Here is a 16,432-nt window from a genome sequence, read left to right as displayed (position 1 = left end):
TATTGACTGACGATTGGCTGTTTTACAGTCTTTATTGACTGACGATTGGCTGTTTTACAGTCTTTATTGACTGACGATTGGCTGTTTTACAGTCTTTATTGACTGACGATTGGCTGTTTTACAGTCTTTATTGACTGACGATTGGCTGTTTTACAGTCTTTATTGACTGACGATTGGCTGTTTTTTACTGGAAGGCGGGATTTCCTTCGCTGAAGTGGCCTTTATCCAGCGTCCCATTCCTAGTATTGGCAGTGCCGTATTTTGTTAATCTAATCTATTATCTTTGATATATGCCAGTAGCTGATAATGATTTAAACCAGGGGTTTTCAATCTGTGGTCCCCAGAAGGTCTTAAGTTGACACCAGAAGGTCCTAAGTGGTCCCCAGACAATTTCATGGAAAAACAGAAGATTCTTATGAAAAGTTAAGATTTTTTGAGAATTCTGAAGTAATGTTTAATTTAATATCAAAAAGTGAACTCAAATTCAGTAAGAGTTTGTCAGCAACACAGGATGAATACGATGCACAAAGTACTTTATGAACTGGTATTTAATACAGGGATCAGTTCAAGAACAATATAATAATGTAATTCAGGTAAGTAAATATTCAGGTAAGTAAATCCACAGGTTGACATCCACAGGTAATAAATCCACGGGTAAGTAAGCAACTGGGTTGGTGAGTAAGAGCGTGAGTATCTGGGAGAGAGCGCTGTTACAGGGGGCGTGGCTGACAGAGGCACAGAGTTCGTTACAGAGGAAGGGCTGAAGTATACTGTAGTTCCCTTTTTACGCGTAAGCAAGGGACAGCGTTCAGTGCGTGTGACGCAAATTTAGTCATCAGAATAGTATGAGCACCGCATTCCATTTCTTGCAGTAATAAGTTCAACCACCAGGTGGCAACAGTGTCCTGGGAGCAAAAATTCAAGGTAGTATAATGGCCTATCCACACCCATGACTAAACGAAGGGTGCCAATGTGAGTGTGCACACCAACGAGCAAAAACGCCAGGCGTGACGTGCAGCGTAGATTTGTATCTATACCACCTTTATCTATACAATTATTGAAAATATACAGAGTTTTTTTCTGTTAATTTTTAATTCAAATTAATTGTTAGGTTTGACGTCACCATTATGGTGATCAGTGTTTGTTTTAGTTGGGCAGTTTGACTTTTAGTTTTTTAATGTTAGCCTTTCTCTGAGCTGAGTTTGTTATGGCAAAGAAATCAGAAGAATACATGATTAGATGCTGTTGACTGCCTGATGATAAGTATGCAATTGTCATGTACTGAATTAAATTGTGGACGTCTTGAGTGTTTGTATATTAATAATGATATAAATCAATAAGCTTTATTGAGAAAAGAAAAAGCAGCACTTCTTCATTAGAAAAATGTATCACTTTTTAAAGTACACCAAACACATAGAAATCCTGTCATACTTGCCCACACATAGATAGAATCCACATAACCTCAACAACGGTGAAATGGTTCATGCCGCAATGCATTCTGGGAGTCACAAATGAGTTTTCTATGAAGCACACAGAATGCATTGCGGCGTTGAGATTCATTTGCTAATTCTTGATGTTTGTGTGAGAATAAACCTCACGGGAGTCAAAAGTGTACAAAGTTTTTAAAACACTTTTCTGATTGAAGTTGGGGTGGCTCGTTTCAAGAATCATAATAAAAACGAAATTAATAACACATTTTGCATATTAGATTATTCCATAAGATTTGTAAGTGCATGACTATGAATTTAGCTCAAAAGCATTAGATCATGTACTCTCTTGACTTTCTTGCCATAACAAACTCAGCTACAGCAGTCAGAGGAAAAACTAACACTAACAAAGCAAGCAAAGTCAAACTGCCCAACTAACAAACACTGATCTCCATAACGGTGACATCAAACCTAACAATTAATTTCAATAAAACATTAACAGAAAATCTCTGTTTATTCTCATTAATAGAAATAAGTAAAGATGGTTTGTGGAGTTGTTTATTCTCCTCTGATTCAGTTGATGTTCATCAAAGGCTGTGACTGAAGTCAATTGTCGTTCTTGTGTTTTATTTCTTCCTGTTCCTGTGTTTCTGTGTCCATCGGTGATTCTGCTTGTGATCACTTCATTACCTCATTAACTACATTCAGTGTCACATTTATTAGCCTGTAGTATGCACACTAAGCAGTGTTCATTTCATCTGGGCTAACCCATGTGGGGCCTTCATGGAACCTGTGGACAAAACCGGCTGAGACCCAGATACACAGCCTATATCAAACCCATCTGGGCCCCATGTGTCTTTGCTGGCTGGCCACGTGCACGTGTTTTGCTCTTCTGGCTCCTCTTTACTGCTTTTTTACAAGCTGAAAAACAGCTCTCGTGTAGCTCAAGAGGACCTTCTTTCCTCAAGCCATCATACTCCATCAAAGAGTAGACCTGTTTACCTCACGTCCCTATTGTCTTGTTATCATGAAATCAATGTAATGATATTTAGCATACAGCACTTTGTACAGTACTATTACTTGTAACATGTTTGGCCTGATTGCACATTCGCACCTGAACTCAACATTGTTGCCTCAGTTTTTAATGTATATAATCCCTGCATACCTTAGAACAATCTTTTTTAACGAATAATGATTTTTCTTACAGTGTGGTAAAACCTAGAACAAACAATCTGAAAATCTGAATGGTCCAAATTCAAATGATAAAATACTTAATCTAACAGAATGTCAAATAATGCATTTGTAGACACTGACCAGTAGTTTTTTGGCAGTGTGCGTCTCACATAAAGAGGTTTTTAAAGGTTTTTAGAGATGTACATGAATATAACACAAAAGAAAAGACCACAAATGTAACTGACAAGACGTGACAGCCTAATCGATTAGTTCAATAAAACATGAATGATCATTATCTTGATTATTCGTGTAATTTTTAATTAACTAATACATTTGAGTGATATAATTATATTAATGGCAAATCTGGAAGCACCATTTAGAAATTGGACCTAGGATGAAACGTGAAAAGTTAAAGTTTGCACACCGTCCCTTCAGGATTGTACACACATCCGATGAAGCGCGTTCTATTCTTTTCCGTTTGAGGCGTCTCCATAGCAATGCGAGGGAGCGCGCGTACTGGCGTCTGAACAGAGTGCTTCTGTTTCTCGAGTCATTTCTACGACACTGAGTATCAAACGTTTTTGAAATATGTTGTTGTTAACGTCATTTCTGAAAATAGCAGCTGTTAAACTCTATATTTGCCTTCATCTGATTATTCATCTGGACTTTAGAGGAGGTTTTCAGCACTATACAGCATACATGGATATCTTCTTTCTGTTCTGCCAGTATAGAGAGGTGTCAGGGTGAGCTCTGTTTAAAACCCTGTGGAATTAGATGACACATTTCAGGTTACAGACTCACTGAGGTCAACTGCAATAAGACCCGGCATGTGACGTCACATCCTAACAAATAAAATACCGATTGGATACTTGGTGGTAAAACGTTTACATGCATTCATTTCCAATGCACTTATACAATGCTTTTTCTCTCATGCTGTTATTTCTCAAAGCAGCTGTCAATCAGTAAAGTGGTCAGACAGGAAATCTCACTACAAGAAGAACAAAACTCCAACCAACCATGGCACGCACAAGGACTAATGATGACATGCAGTACACTTTCTCTGTCAGCTCCAAAAAGCAGCTAATGGTACCCCACACACGTGCATGTAAATCTCAACTACACATTGAATTGAATACGCACATCTTGCAACTGGTCTGTCTGCTCACCTGTATAGGAACAATTACACTCTGAACAGAAGGAGGCTTATTCCATAACACAGCCACTGCTGGAAACTGAGACTGGATTCATAAAGGTAAGAATGCTTGTTTAATATATATTTTAATATAAAGTAAGGTTCGCATTGAACAGTCTAGTGTGGTTTCAGCGGACCTACAGTATTTGTGTTTGTGTGTGTCAGTGCAGAATCTAGAGCACTACCTAAATCACAGAGACACATTAGCCCTGAAGAAGCGCGAGCTGCTCCATAAACGCTGGACAGAGTGTGTGTGGCTGACTGTACAGAGCAGCATCGCACAACACTTTACACAGCACGGCTACAATGAGACAAAGAACATGAGGAGCATGCACACACAGTATATCAACTATTGTAATGCAAAGGTACACTTGAATGCTCAGAGGTGTATGCAATACATTTTCAATGACAGTCATTGGCATACAGTAACTGTAGCAAAGCGCTGCTATAAGATGAACTTAAAATAGTTATATCGGCATAGTAACAAAATGATATGATAGAATTTCACATGTTGCTCAAAATACACTCTATAATATACAAATGCCGTTAACTACAGTAGTATACAGTTCTATCATGAAGTGTTTGTTAAGAGTTAAATCCATGTTAAACTATAACCACGCTGTTAAAAGCTTACAGACTAAAATGTGACTGCGATTTCAGGGCTTTGTGTTTTTAGAGACCTACGATCCTTCAGAGTACAACCCATTCCTGCATCATTTCAACAGACCACAGCATCACAAAGTGAGTCATGTTCATCTAATCTTTTAGCTCATATATTATTATAGCTGCTTTTTATATTTCAGTCAGTGTAACAGTGCTTTCTCCTATCCAGGGTTGATATGCAAAGACAATTAAGTATAGGCCATGTATTTGTCATTTCAGTTTCCAAGACAAATACATTGTTACATTGGTGAAGCGGTGCTTTCATCGTTGTTTTAGTCATTTAATGTCATTCTCTGAGCATTTTGGATCATTTTTGCAAACCAAATTACACAAATACACTGACTTATTAAATGTAAGTTACCCAATAAAATGCTTTAAGTCACAAGTTGCGATTAACTTCTTTTCTGTATTGTGACGTGTATCCGAGTGAAACGGCTTCTGATGTAGGGTGGGTCTTTATTTTGCCCTTCCCTTTTTGATTGGTTTGTTGTAAGTTGGGCAGTCAGTATAGTCCTACCCCTTTTTGTTGCTGACCTCATGTGCTGAAGAGTTGTTGTTGAGAGGGGGGAGGAGCTTAACGTTTTTGATTAAAGATTACAAGCGCAAATGAATAAAAAAAGGTGTGCACGGATAAATCATTTATAATAATCACTGCAACACTGAAAACACTTCGAATTTTCCTGTTTGGTTGCATGTTGACTATAGTGACGTGAATTGCCATTTGTCACTAGAGGTGTTGTAGGGTAGTTTCTGATGAATAAATTCATCCTCCAAATACTGCTTTATCTGGTTTATTCATCACACAGCTCATACGGGTCATTTTTGCTGATATTTCTGCTGCACCATGCCCATAAAGTATAATTGGATGCCTCCAAACATTTACCACCAGACAAGGTCAAAAAATGTTGCGCTTCCCCCTAATTACACACACCTGGTTCTTTTACTCTTTGCCTACCTATATACTCATTAAGGCACACACTCCACCCAGTGGTAAAACACAGAATTACAACAGACGTAATGGCTCTTACATTGACTATAATAAGATCATGTGAAGAATTGAATTACCTTCTAATGATCCTGTTTCTCTGTGTACTTTAGGTTTTAACTCCACCGTTGCAGGATCCACTATCTCTTCAATCTCGAGGCATGATTAAGGAAAAAATGGCAATACTTTGCTGCCAAACAGGTGTTTCTGCACAGCTGCGAATTATTATTATCTCACAATCTAGTAAATAATATTATTATTTCAGAAGTATATAAAATATAAATCATTTCATGTTTCACTAGTTAAGAATTTTATATTGGTGAGTATTAAAACACGTGTTAAGCTTGTGTAATAGCTTTTTGTTTGACAATTAACCTCTGGTGCCAGGCTGTGTTTATCATCATCGGCGGGTGGATGAATGTTCTCAGAGTTTACCTGTTTCTCAGCATAGTCTTACAAAGCCACATGCCAAACCCTCCGGAGACACTGCGTCAGAACGACTTTGGGGGGACAACAGTAGGTGGGGATCAAGGTATAAGCATCACTGTCATTCTATCATTGTGTCAGGTGAAATCTGTAACTAAAACTTTCAAACTTACACAATGACAATATCGTTGTTGTCTTCCATTGTAGGGATTGTAAGGCTTCTTGCAAAGAGGTAAATCTTCTGGAACAATATGTATTTTTTTCCGTGTGTTATTTAGGAGACAAGGAACTCCATGTGTGTCTACGGCAGACGGACGGTGCTTTCAGCCTCAGTGCTGGTCTTCTCGAAATTCATCACGTCATGTTCTTCCTCTATGAAGATGTGAAGTGCTATTTCTAAAAATGGTGCTCTTGTTTTATTGAATTACTATGAAAGTGCAATAAACAAGAATGTATCCAGTATATGTGGTGCTTTATTCATAGCGTCCATTTAAATTGGAGTTTGCCCACTGAATTTCAGCCAGTATGCACACACAGAGACACACACACAAACACACACGACTCATGCATCTAACATCCAAATCATTGCATTTGATTAATTGTGAGTTTGACTGATTTGCACATAAAAGTAATCCATACGACTCCAGTGGGTTAATAGATGTCTTCCGTAGAAACATTGTGAGTTTTTGTAAGAAAAATATTTCATATCGCTAACTTTTTAACTATAAACATGGGCTTCTGGTTCTTGCGTAAGCTTCACGGTCCACCACGTTACATGTTTATGTTCAGTTGAGGAAAAGACGCAATTATACACCTACAGCATATGAGGACGAGTAAATTATGAGAAACATTTTTTGTGTGTATTGTCCTTTTAATGACATCCATTTAAAAGTCATACAGATTACAAAATGTATTATTTTAGAATTTTGGTTTAACAATATTGTGCATTAAATAAAAACATTATCCACAGCAACAACTCAAATGTAACAGAACAACATTCAGATCCAGTCCGTTCTTAAAGCCCAATGCAATCCTATAAAATCAAATATACACAGACTATTACACATTCTTAAAGCATCTAAGAAGCATAAATGTGTGCATTTGAGAATTAAAAGTATATTTATATAGTACAGTATAATAAAGTACAGTATAAAGTATTATTATTACTGTCATATTTTATGATCATATACAGTAGTTTTAACATATTGTCCATCACTGTATTTATGAAAACGTGCTAATCTCTCCTTGTATCACTTTTAAAATCAATGCATTGTAGTCCAATTCAGAATATGTGTAGTTGACGAATAAATCGTACATGTGTCATATGGAGTGACAGCAAAATTTAGAAAACAAACTATATATTACGTTTTATTTTAAATATGTAAAATAGCATAAGAGAAATTTATCTTTACGTTTTTTTATAAATGTTTGCCGCACACCATAGGACAAATTTGCATATTAGTCTGTCAACTACTACCCCCATATATTATTTTTAGGGCTGTCAAGTGATTAAACGCGATTAATTGCATCCAGAAATAATAAGATAATATAATATGTAAAAATGTATAAATATTTATATATAATTTAATAAATACATATATATAATAAATACACGCATGTAAATATTTCCCAAATATGTATGCGTGTATGTGTTTGTCTTTATAAATACAAAATAAATATGCACAGAACACAGACATATATTATGTATACCAAACTTATATTCTGGATGCAATTAATCGCAGTTAATCGTTTGACAGCCCTAAATTTTGTTATCTTAGCAGCGGTGCATGTATGCTTCACCTAATAGAGTCTTCAAACTATTAAATTCACGTTGGGCATGTCCTGAAAACAGGCATTTGTAAACAGTTTTAGTTTTAAATAAGAGTGGCATCTTTTTAATCTATTTGTAAATGGAAAAAATGAGCTACAACCAAAATGCCCATATTGGTATAGAATTTGTTTTTTATACATTTTTATATAATTTCGGGCACATATCAAGGCTGTCAATGACTAGTAAAGCATTGCATTTCACAGCACTATAGTTAACGTACCAGAAATTTCAACATGACAGTATATTCTATTATAGTAATTTTGGCTTATTAAGAATAAAACTAAGGCACATTTAAGATGTCAGGAAGCACATAATTGAAGTACAGATTAAAAGAAACAAATAAAATAGTTATTTTCTCAGTTCGGTTGTAGCTCATTTTTTCCATTTCCAAAAGTAATAGATGGCTGCGTTGACTGTGGACTTCAGAAAACACAGTGGTCCTCTTTTCAGATGAAAGTAAATTTTGCATTTCATTTAGAAATCAAGGTCCCAGAGCCTGGAGGAAGAGTGGAGAGGCACAGAAGCCATGTCGCTTGACGTCCAGTGTGAAGTTTTCAGTCAGTGATGATTTGGGCTGCCATGTCATCTGCTGGTGTTGGTCCACTGTGTTTTCTGAAGTCCACAGTCAACGCACCCATCTACCAGGAAATTTTAGAGCACTTCATGCTTCCTTCTGCTGACAAGCTTTATGGAGATGCAGATTTCATTTTCCAGCAGGACTTGGCACCTGCCCACACTGCCAAAGGTACCAAAAGCTGGTTCAATGACCTTGGTGGTACTGTGCTTGATTGGCCAGCAAACCCTGACCTGTATTGTCAAGAGGAAGATGAGAGACACCAGACCCAACAATGCAGATGACCTGAAGGCCGCTATCAAAGCCACCTGGGCTTCCATTACACATGAGCAGTGCCACAGGCTGATTGCCTCCATGCCAAGCCGCATTGATGCGGTAATTCATGCAAAAGGAGGCCCAACCAAATATTGAGTGCATGGAAATGAACATACCTTTCAGAAGCCTGACATTTCTGTTTAAAATATCCTTTTTTATTGACCTTATGTAATATTCAAATTTTCTGAAACACTGAATTTTGGGTTTTCATTATCTGTAAGCCATAATCATCCAAATTTCAAGAAATAAAGGCTTGAAATATTTCACTGAATGAATCTCAATATATATGGGTTTCACTTTCTGAAATGAGTGACAAAAACTATTGACCTTTTTTATGATATTCTAATTTTTTGAGATGTACCTGTATATCTTCATATTGACTATGGCTCTTTATCTGTATGTGGATAAATAGTGATAAAAGTAAAGTGTTGTCTGTTTCCATTGTGGAGCCTAACAATCCTGCATGTGCCCTACCTAGAGTGGCAAAACTCACCATCTGGAGAGAACTGGACTCGCTCAAAAATGGAAAGGCAGAGGACGTCCTGGTACAGGTCTTTGATAAAGAAGTGGCAGCTGAAGTTCCATTTGGGGTTGAGCGTGTCGGACTGATGGCGGGAGGTGTAACACTGAGCACCCATAGTGAGCTCACAGTATGGATTACTCTTCCCTAAAAAACACACAGACAGTCGAGGACATCAGTTAAGAAACACCAAATGACTTGCTGATGACTTTTGTTTTATTATGCTTCTATTCATATTTTTAATTAGCTTTTATTGTTCTACCAGTGTTGTTAAGGGCTTTTGTCATAGTATTATTTGTTTATTTTGTATATTGCTATATATATGTTTAATTTATTTTAATTTCAGTTTTAGTTTAGTTTTTATTTATTTTAAACTTAAACTTACTTAAGTTTATTGTTAGAAAACATTTATACGTTTAAGTTTGCTAAATAATATTTAGGCGTACAGTTAATTTCAATTAACAGAATTTATTAATAGTGGTAGTTTAAGTAAACTATAATAACCTTAATACTAAGAATTAAAATAATCACAAACAAACACACATATTAATATTAATATAACTCTATTTGTGTGTGTGCGTATGTGTTCCAAACCGTTTGGCTTGCAGGCCTTCAGCTCTGTTGCCTCTAGTACGGTCACTAACAGTCGTCCAATTCCATTGTTCTTCTGAGAGCGAGCTGAACCAAACACACAAGCTTTATGAATACACCTGAATTCATGGCTTTCAAGTAAATCTTTAAACCTTCAATGATGTCTAACCTTGGTAGGCTTTTTCCCTCTTGAGCTTCTCAGTCTCTATGAAGTGGTCAGATGCCGCTTTGATCTTCTGCACCCACGTAGTCCTGATTCAGAAAAGTGATCAGCCACTGTTTTCACTCTGAACTGATTCTAATTGTAACCTAAAGGGGTATTTTCCTACCATTTTTATGAATAGTCTTTTGAAAAATTATATTACAAATCATGTACACTCGAATGGGATCACATTCCAGTTATACAGCCTGACATAAGCTGTTTTGTTTGTGTACCTCTCATTCATAGTGTCAGTTTGGTTTGATAATCCTTAATAACTACGGCACAACTTAAAATAACAAAGTAATAAATACTTTATAACCTAATAACATAACACATTTTAAAAATAAACATATATTTAATCCACTTGCTTACTTAGCAGGACAAAGTTCAGTCATTCATCATATCGTCAAATATTAGTTAAAGTTTATCTTCAAAATGTGAATTATTATTCCTACACTTAAAAAAAAAAAAACAATTAAATTACCTTTGCATTCAACGTCTTTAAATGACCTCATATTTAATTGCCGCCTTATGTTTATTTTTCATTTCTCATTTCCCTGCTTTAATTATCTTCTTTTTTATAATAGCCTTCATTCCTCTTATCATTCTATTGTAAAATAGCTGAGATCTGAGAAGCTTCACATACATTCTTGATGAGCAGAGGGTAGCGTGTGATCCTCTGCATGGGCTTTAGGAGGAAGCTGGACAGCGGCATCCCTTTACACCGGTAATTACTGGCGATTTTCTACAAAGGAGATAAAAAATCATTTCTATCCTTTCCACGATGGCATTTGCTACGTTTGACTGACTTCTATCAAATGCCACAACACAAGCTTCTAATTGGACATTTAACATTAAAAACAACAACTTTTCTCTACAGTTCTTATGATATTAAACTGTGCAGCATCTCACCTTTAGGAAGTGTTTGAAGTCTTGCGACTTGTCTGTTTTCTGTTGCAGCACGAGGACAGAATATCACCCACCACCTGCACGGGCATCCGCTCACCTGACATCTTCTTACGGACACGCAAAGCTCTAATGCACACAGAATATCATGAGGAGATCATATCATTCAGGAGATTATACTTTTTTTTATCTTTTATACTTTAATCTTCTAGTTCTGTGATATGGTTGAACATTGCTACAGTACAAGTGATTGCAGCGTTGACTCACTTTAAGAGTTTGGTGCTACACACGATCAACTCCCGCCAGTTCACAAAGATCAAGTTCATCTCAGCCTCTGTCAAGCGCCCTGACTCTGCCATGGGTTTATAAAACACCTAAACAGCGACACACACACACAGACACACTCACTGATCAGCAAATATTCATGTTTATTACACAGCCACATGGAATGCTTGATTCTGATTGGTCGACAGCAGCATTTTGCTGATAAATACTGAAATCACATTTTACACGACATATTATTTTGAGCAAAAATACCAGAAGTTAGCTTCTAGTTACTCTAGCTTTTCTAAACATAACTTTCAATCTTTGACAAGGTCTTAGTCAGTATTGAAGATATCAAGTTTATATTTTTACAGAACATTCACTGTAAAAAAACGGTAATATTCCGGCAGCTGGTGCACAAGAAAAAGTTGAATAACAAAATAACATTATTTTCAACAAACCCATTGCAAAGTTGGACAGTTTGAAAAACAAAAGGTTAGATCTGATAAATAATGTAATAGATTGAACCGGTCATTGCGTCCACACCCGACAAATCGGCAAACGTGGTCTTTACATCAAAACATTTGTGTATTTTAGACCAATCCAGTATTATGTTAAATATTCTCTTGTCTGGTTGTAGAATTTCAGTTACCCTTAATGAAAAAACCTGTCTGGTAAGATTGTGTTAATGTTTCTTAAATCTACACCTTTTAATCACTCACAGTTTGTTAGAAAAGTGTCATGCATTTAAGATGTTGGCGTTACCCAGAAGCCTTTTCAGAACGGCTACTTCCATCTTCAGGACCTGTTTGGGTTGCTGTGCAGACTCCACTTTCAAAGCCACATTGACCTGGTTCACCTGGTCCAAGACTTCATAAATCTCTCCAAAACCACCCCCGCCAATCTTCTTCAACTAGACAACAAAGCAAACTTGAATGAATGACAAAGAAATCCTGATCCAAAAGATTCACCTAGACTTAAAATACAAAAAAAAAGAACAAATAAAAATAATCCAATAATGCCTTTAAATGGAAACAATACTTCGGTCATGAAATAAAATGCTGTGTCATGCGATTGTCAGTAAACTGTATCATTTTGTGCCCTTTTAAGGAACTCACCACTCCCGCACCACGCTCCCCACGGCCAAAATATCAGTCTGCTCTCCTGTTCCACTCATCCTGATGCTCCAGAGTGGACCGAGCACACTCAGAGATGCTCCACACCTCACATCAGTGAGCCTGGTGCCTCACTGAAAACCAAAGGTACAGATTACAGTTAGAGTTCCTATAGAGGGTATGCATTGACGTCCCTTTCCCACGTGAACATGTCGAGGACACGCTCCCCTGAGTGGCAAAACACCCAGCAAAATGGCTGAGGAGAATAGGAGAAACAAAGAAACCGGGACTAAAATGCACAATTATTTGCTGAAGTTTCAAGCAGCTGGACTCGATGGGGATCCTTACGGTTTCACTATGACTTACAAAGGAATCAGGTGTTCCTGGACACTGAAATGTTGCACGGAATTGCGTTTCCTGATATTGTAAGCAGTCATTTTGCTGAGTGTTTTGCCACCCACGGGGGTGCGCTCCGGCGTGGTCACGTGGTGTTCACGTGGTAAAGTGACGACACGTCCATAACCTATAGCTTAACAGGTAGTGCATTGTGTTAGCAAAGGTTATAGGATCGATTCGTAGGAAACGTATAATGATAAAATGTACAACTTGAATGCACTGTAAATCGCTGAGGATAAACGTGTCTGTCAAATGCATAAATAAACAGTTGTGAGATAATCTGGACAATTCATGAAGCTTAACTTTACAGTTAAACAGATCTGTGTGTGTACAGTTGAATTAACATAGAAAACATCTAGCAGGAGAAACTTACTGAACTCGTGTTAATGTTTCAGATGTGACAAACTATCCCAATGAAACCCACATTTTATAAACTGAGGTGAGCTCTATAAAGGTGCCCTGCCTGAACTGAGGATGTCCTTCGAGCTGAATAAGCAAGATAAGAACCCGGCCTGATTCTTTTGACTGTCACTGCTAGAGTGCAAAATTGGTGGAGCTAAATACAGTCAAATCCTTATGGAACAGGCTTAGCGTAGGCCTGAAAAAGAGAATACAATTCACCTTATCTGCAAGACAGTGGTCCAAAAGTGATCTCTAAATCTATATCACAAGACTACAAAAGTGCTTCAAAAGGGATGTTTTATTTAGTAATGTGACAGAGAACCTATTTCTGTTGGAAAACCTAACAAGTTCTAAACAGAAATGTTGCTCTGAGGGAAAACGTTGCAGCCCAAATTCAATAATATTTAAATTCCTAACATAATGACATTTTACGACACACGAGAACTGTTTTACAAAAAATACAGTATTGCTTAAGAATGTACAAAATTAACAATTTAACTTTGTACAAATAAAATGTTTACTTTGGTTTGAAACATAAATGAATGGTTTAGGAACCTTGCAATGCAGTGCCTCTGCAAAACTGCTGCAAAGCTGCAGTCCTGTCCAAATAAACTTGGAGGGTTTGATCCGTTTCTGGGTTTGCATGATCGATCCTGACACATGCATGCTCTATATGTAATAATAGAGTTTTTAATATAAAACTTCATAACACATTTTTTTTATTTATTTGGATCAATGAGTAGCGTTGTGCATGTTAGGAATCTGATCTCTGTCTTGCTCATCTGTGCACCCTATGGTCCATACAGGGCTGTATGAAGGCTTGTAAAAGTCATCTAGATTTCACGCTGAAATGAAATATAGGCATACAGTATAAAGATAGACTTGTAATGCATGGTATTTCCATTTTACAAGGGATATGTTAAGGATAATGTACAGTCAGCATTTCTGGACAAAGGCATCTGCTAAATTTATGTAAATGAAGCATGATAGAGAGGTCATAACTTGAGAATAAACCAGCTATTGTCCAATTATTAAAAAGGACAAGAACTATCCATTTTATAAGGAGGAATTTCAGACCACTCGATGGCAAATCCAGTAAATTCAATTTAATTTCTGCAATTTAATGTATATAAAACATTTCCAGCAAGAACCACGGTCAACGGTGCACGCTTTGATATTATTGTGGACACTTGTCTGCGCGATCCGGTGGAGCGGTCCATTGGCTCTTATCTTCCACATGTCTCGTACCGTCACGTGAATGGAGATATGCATATGGAAATGATATGCAGATGACATGATTGTGCATAGTTAAACTAGGCGTGGTAAGCTCCATAGATGGTTATATTGGGGAGGAGATCGGGGCGGAAATACACGTACGCAGTCTTCCCCTGACTGGGATTTATAAAGGTTCTGGCGTACATCTTCCTTTTGTGCGTGTGCACACTTTTAGGATGAAATATACGTGTTATAAATGAGACCCCTGGACAGAAGAATGAAGTGCTCTTCTAGAAAAGGCATATGCAAAGTAAGTTTATTATCATAGTATGTTGTGGTACTCTAAAGATCATTTGCTTGTCCCAATTCAGTTCTGAAGCTAAATCAGATGGTTGGAATTATGGGACCCAGGTAACAAGGTTCTTATGAAGCCTTAAAGGCAGGAAACACACTGGAGGAAGATGAGCAACTATGACTTTTTCTTTGTTTACATGCTCTTCTGTTTTTAATATGCTTTAGCAAACGCCTTGGGGACCTTAGTTTTTAACAATGTCAAATTCAAACACTTTGAAAAACCTTTTTAACCAACTTTCATTTAAGGTTATTCAGATAATTTAACCTCGTGAATATTCCGCCGCTGTTCTACATTCATTTGAAATTTCTACATAACTACCTGTCACAGCAAATTTTTGCCATAACAAATACAAAGCAAGCAAAGACCGAGAGATCCGTTTAGTTCTACCTCCTGTACTTTATAGTTCTTCCGCTCAGAAAACATGACCTCATTCCACACCACCTCCACGCCTTCCTCTGTGTCCATGGCAAGGTAAGCATTGTCGATACCTGGTACATTACGCTGGTTTACCTGTGGAGACAAAAAGAGCTTTAAAACACGTTCAAAAACACACACAGCAATCAATGAACCTATAAAAACTTCCATAACTTCCCCCTCAAATACAAGTGTTAGTGGTATGAAACTCTATTTAAAAAACTGATCAACTTGTAGGTCTATAAGCTGCACACAGATCGGTACCTCTTCTCTCCGTTTCTGCCAGCGCCCACAGGGGCTTTCCTCCAGAATCTCTGATTCATCTTCGCTCTCCTCATCCTCAGTTGCGGGTAGTGCAGACTGCGTTACGGTGGATAGGGGGAGGAGACACCGATGAATCCAGGCGGTGGAATCAGACTTTACGTCCATATTAGTAAGAATGCATGAAAAAAAATGCAAATTGTGACTGTAAAACTCACGTTAAGTATGTGGCTCACTTTATAGATATCTTATTTACACATATATTGATTCAATTTATCATCCGTTTTACGTGTGCTCTATTTTTAGAAGTAAGAAACAACAGCTAAAATGAATAAAGTAGATATTATATACACGCTTATACAACAACTGAGTTTCCGATTACGCCACTGCTTCTTCTCATTGCTATCTTTCCCTCTATTGCTAATTTGGGAAGTTGTGCAGTCGAGCGGGGTTTCAGTACTGCCACCCTGTGGCGTGGATAAGGATGAATCTTCTGTTTACAGTGCGGAATTTTACACATTTAAAAAAAGGACCCGTTTCTCTCTCCAGACTTCTCCACTCTCGTTGTTATAATATCAGAATTGGTTCATATAATTGATAATATGTTATTTTACCAATATGTTTTAAAACAATACATTAATTACAAAACTTTTGCAGGGTCAGCTGTTGGAGAGTTGCCATTGGCTGTTGTTTTTTGAATAATTAATGCGCTAGGTCAATTCAAGGTTTGTGGACTGTTTTGACGATGTTTTTATTAGTCATTTATGAATATAATTATGTTTCGAGTTCCGTTTGTGTGTATAATGTGTATAATAAACAATGTTCTGCATTATAACTCTGAAATGAATGATTTTTAAAAAAAGTTACCATCGTTGAATTTACCGGGAGGTTTTNATGAATATAATTATGTTTCGAGTTCCGTTTGTATAATAATGTGTATAATAAACAATGTTCTGCTTTATAACTCTGAAATGAATTATTTTTTTAAAAGTTACCATCGTTGAATTTACCGGGAGGTTTTGGCAGTATAAATAGCTGTCGACATACAGTTGTATATTGGCTGATGCGATGTAGGGCGTAGACTTGACTCCCGCGACGAGGAGTGAGGCGTGCGTTTGAGTCGTGCAGTGCAGAGCCGGTCCCGCATCAGCCAATGGTTTTTTTTTAGTGGATTCTCCTGAATAACAGGCACAATTAATGGATAT

General features: G+C 37.2%; 2 protein-coding genes across 6 annotated transcripts in view; one reads left to right on the top strand and one right to left on the bottom strand.

The window, feature by feature from the left end:
* The first annotated feature begins 3,040 nt into the window (after nt 1-3,040).
* fam228a (family with sequence similarity 228 member A) overlaps nt 3,041-16,432 on the top strand; it is a 29,154-nt gene continuing 15,762 nt past the window's right edge. The window contains exons 1-7 of one of the 3 annotated variants that reach the window (XM_057352032.1): nt 3,065-3,686; nt 3,775-3,852; nt 3,963-4,157; nt 4,453-4,533; nt 5,554-5,641; nt 5,828-5,972; nt 6,145-6,316. In XM_057352032.1, the coding sequence (XP_057208015.1) occupies nt 3,618-3,686; nt 3,775-3,852; nt 3,963-4,157; nt 4,453-4,533; nt 5,554-5,641; nt 5,828-5,972; nt 6,145-6,244 (756 nt within the window). In that variant the 5' untranslated portion in view covers nt 3,065-3,617 and the 3' untranslated portion in view covers nt 6,245-6,316. Of the gene's footprint in view, nt 3,687-3,774; nt 3,853-3,962; nt 4,158-4,452; nt 4,534-5,553; nt 5,642-5,827; nt 5,973-6,144; nt 6,317-16,432 lie in introns of those variants that run through there. The other 2 variants (XM_057352034.1, XM_057352033.1) reach the window with 2 other exon arrangements.
* Nucleotides 6,728-15,634, bottom strand: LOC130565388 (intersectin-2-like). Of its 3 annotated transcripts, none has more exons than XR_008964368.1 (11): nt 15,231-15,634; nt 14,940-15,062; nt 12,188-12,318; nt 11,835-11,982; nt 11,073-11,179; nt 10,812-10,934; nt 10,546-10,644; nt 9,867-9,949; nt 9,701-9,784; nt 9,080-9,253; nt 6,728-8,504 (listed from the first exon to the last, which is right to left on the bottom strand). XR_008964368.1 is itself a non-coding variant. In XM_057352035.1 (11 exons), coding segments are annotated over exons 7-11 (378 nt in total). In that variant the 5' UTR covers nt 10,548-10,644; nt 10,812-10,934; nt 11,073-11,179; nt 11,835-11,982; nt 12,188-12,318; nt 14,940-15,062; nt 15,231-15,634; the 3' UTR covers nt 6,728-6,864. The 3 variants fall into 3 exon arrangements, 1 of the variants encoding a protein (XP_057208018.1); XR_008964367.1 differs by having other exon boundaries at nt 6,728-9,253; nt 15,231-15,326; nt 15,446-15,634; XM_057352035.1 differs by having other exon boundaries at nt 6,728-6,899.

The sequence above is a fragment of the Triplophysa rosa genome, linkage group LG15, assembly GCF_024868665.1.
Source record: "Triplophysa rosa linkage group LG15, Trosa_1v2, whole genome shotgun sequence".
NCBI classification, from domain to species: Eukaryota; Metazoa; Chordata; class Actinopteri; order Cypriniformes; family Nemacheilidae; genus Triplophysa; species Triplophysa rosa.
This window is presented reverse-complemented; position numbering and strand designations above follow the sequence as displayed.

Coding starts and splice junctions, on each gene's coding strand:
- LOC130565388 (XM_057352035.1), bottom strand. Junction 9,254..9,700: donor GAAGGCCTGCAAGCCAAACG/GTTTGGAACACA, acceptor TGTGTTTTTTAG/GGAAGAGTAATCCATACTGT. Junction 6,900..9,079: donor AGTCCAGTTCTCTCCAGATG/GTGAGTTTTGCC, acceptor TTGATTTTATAG/GATTGCATTGGGCTTTAAGA.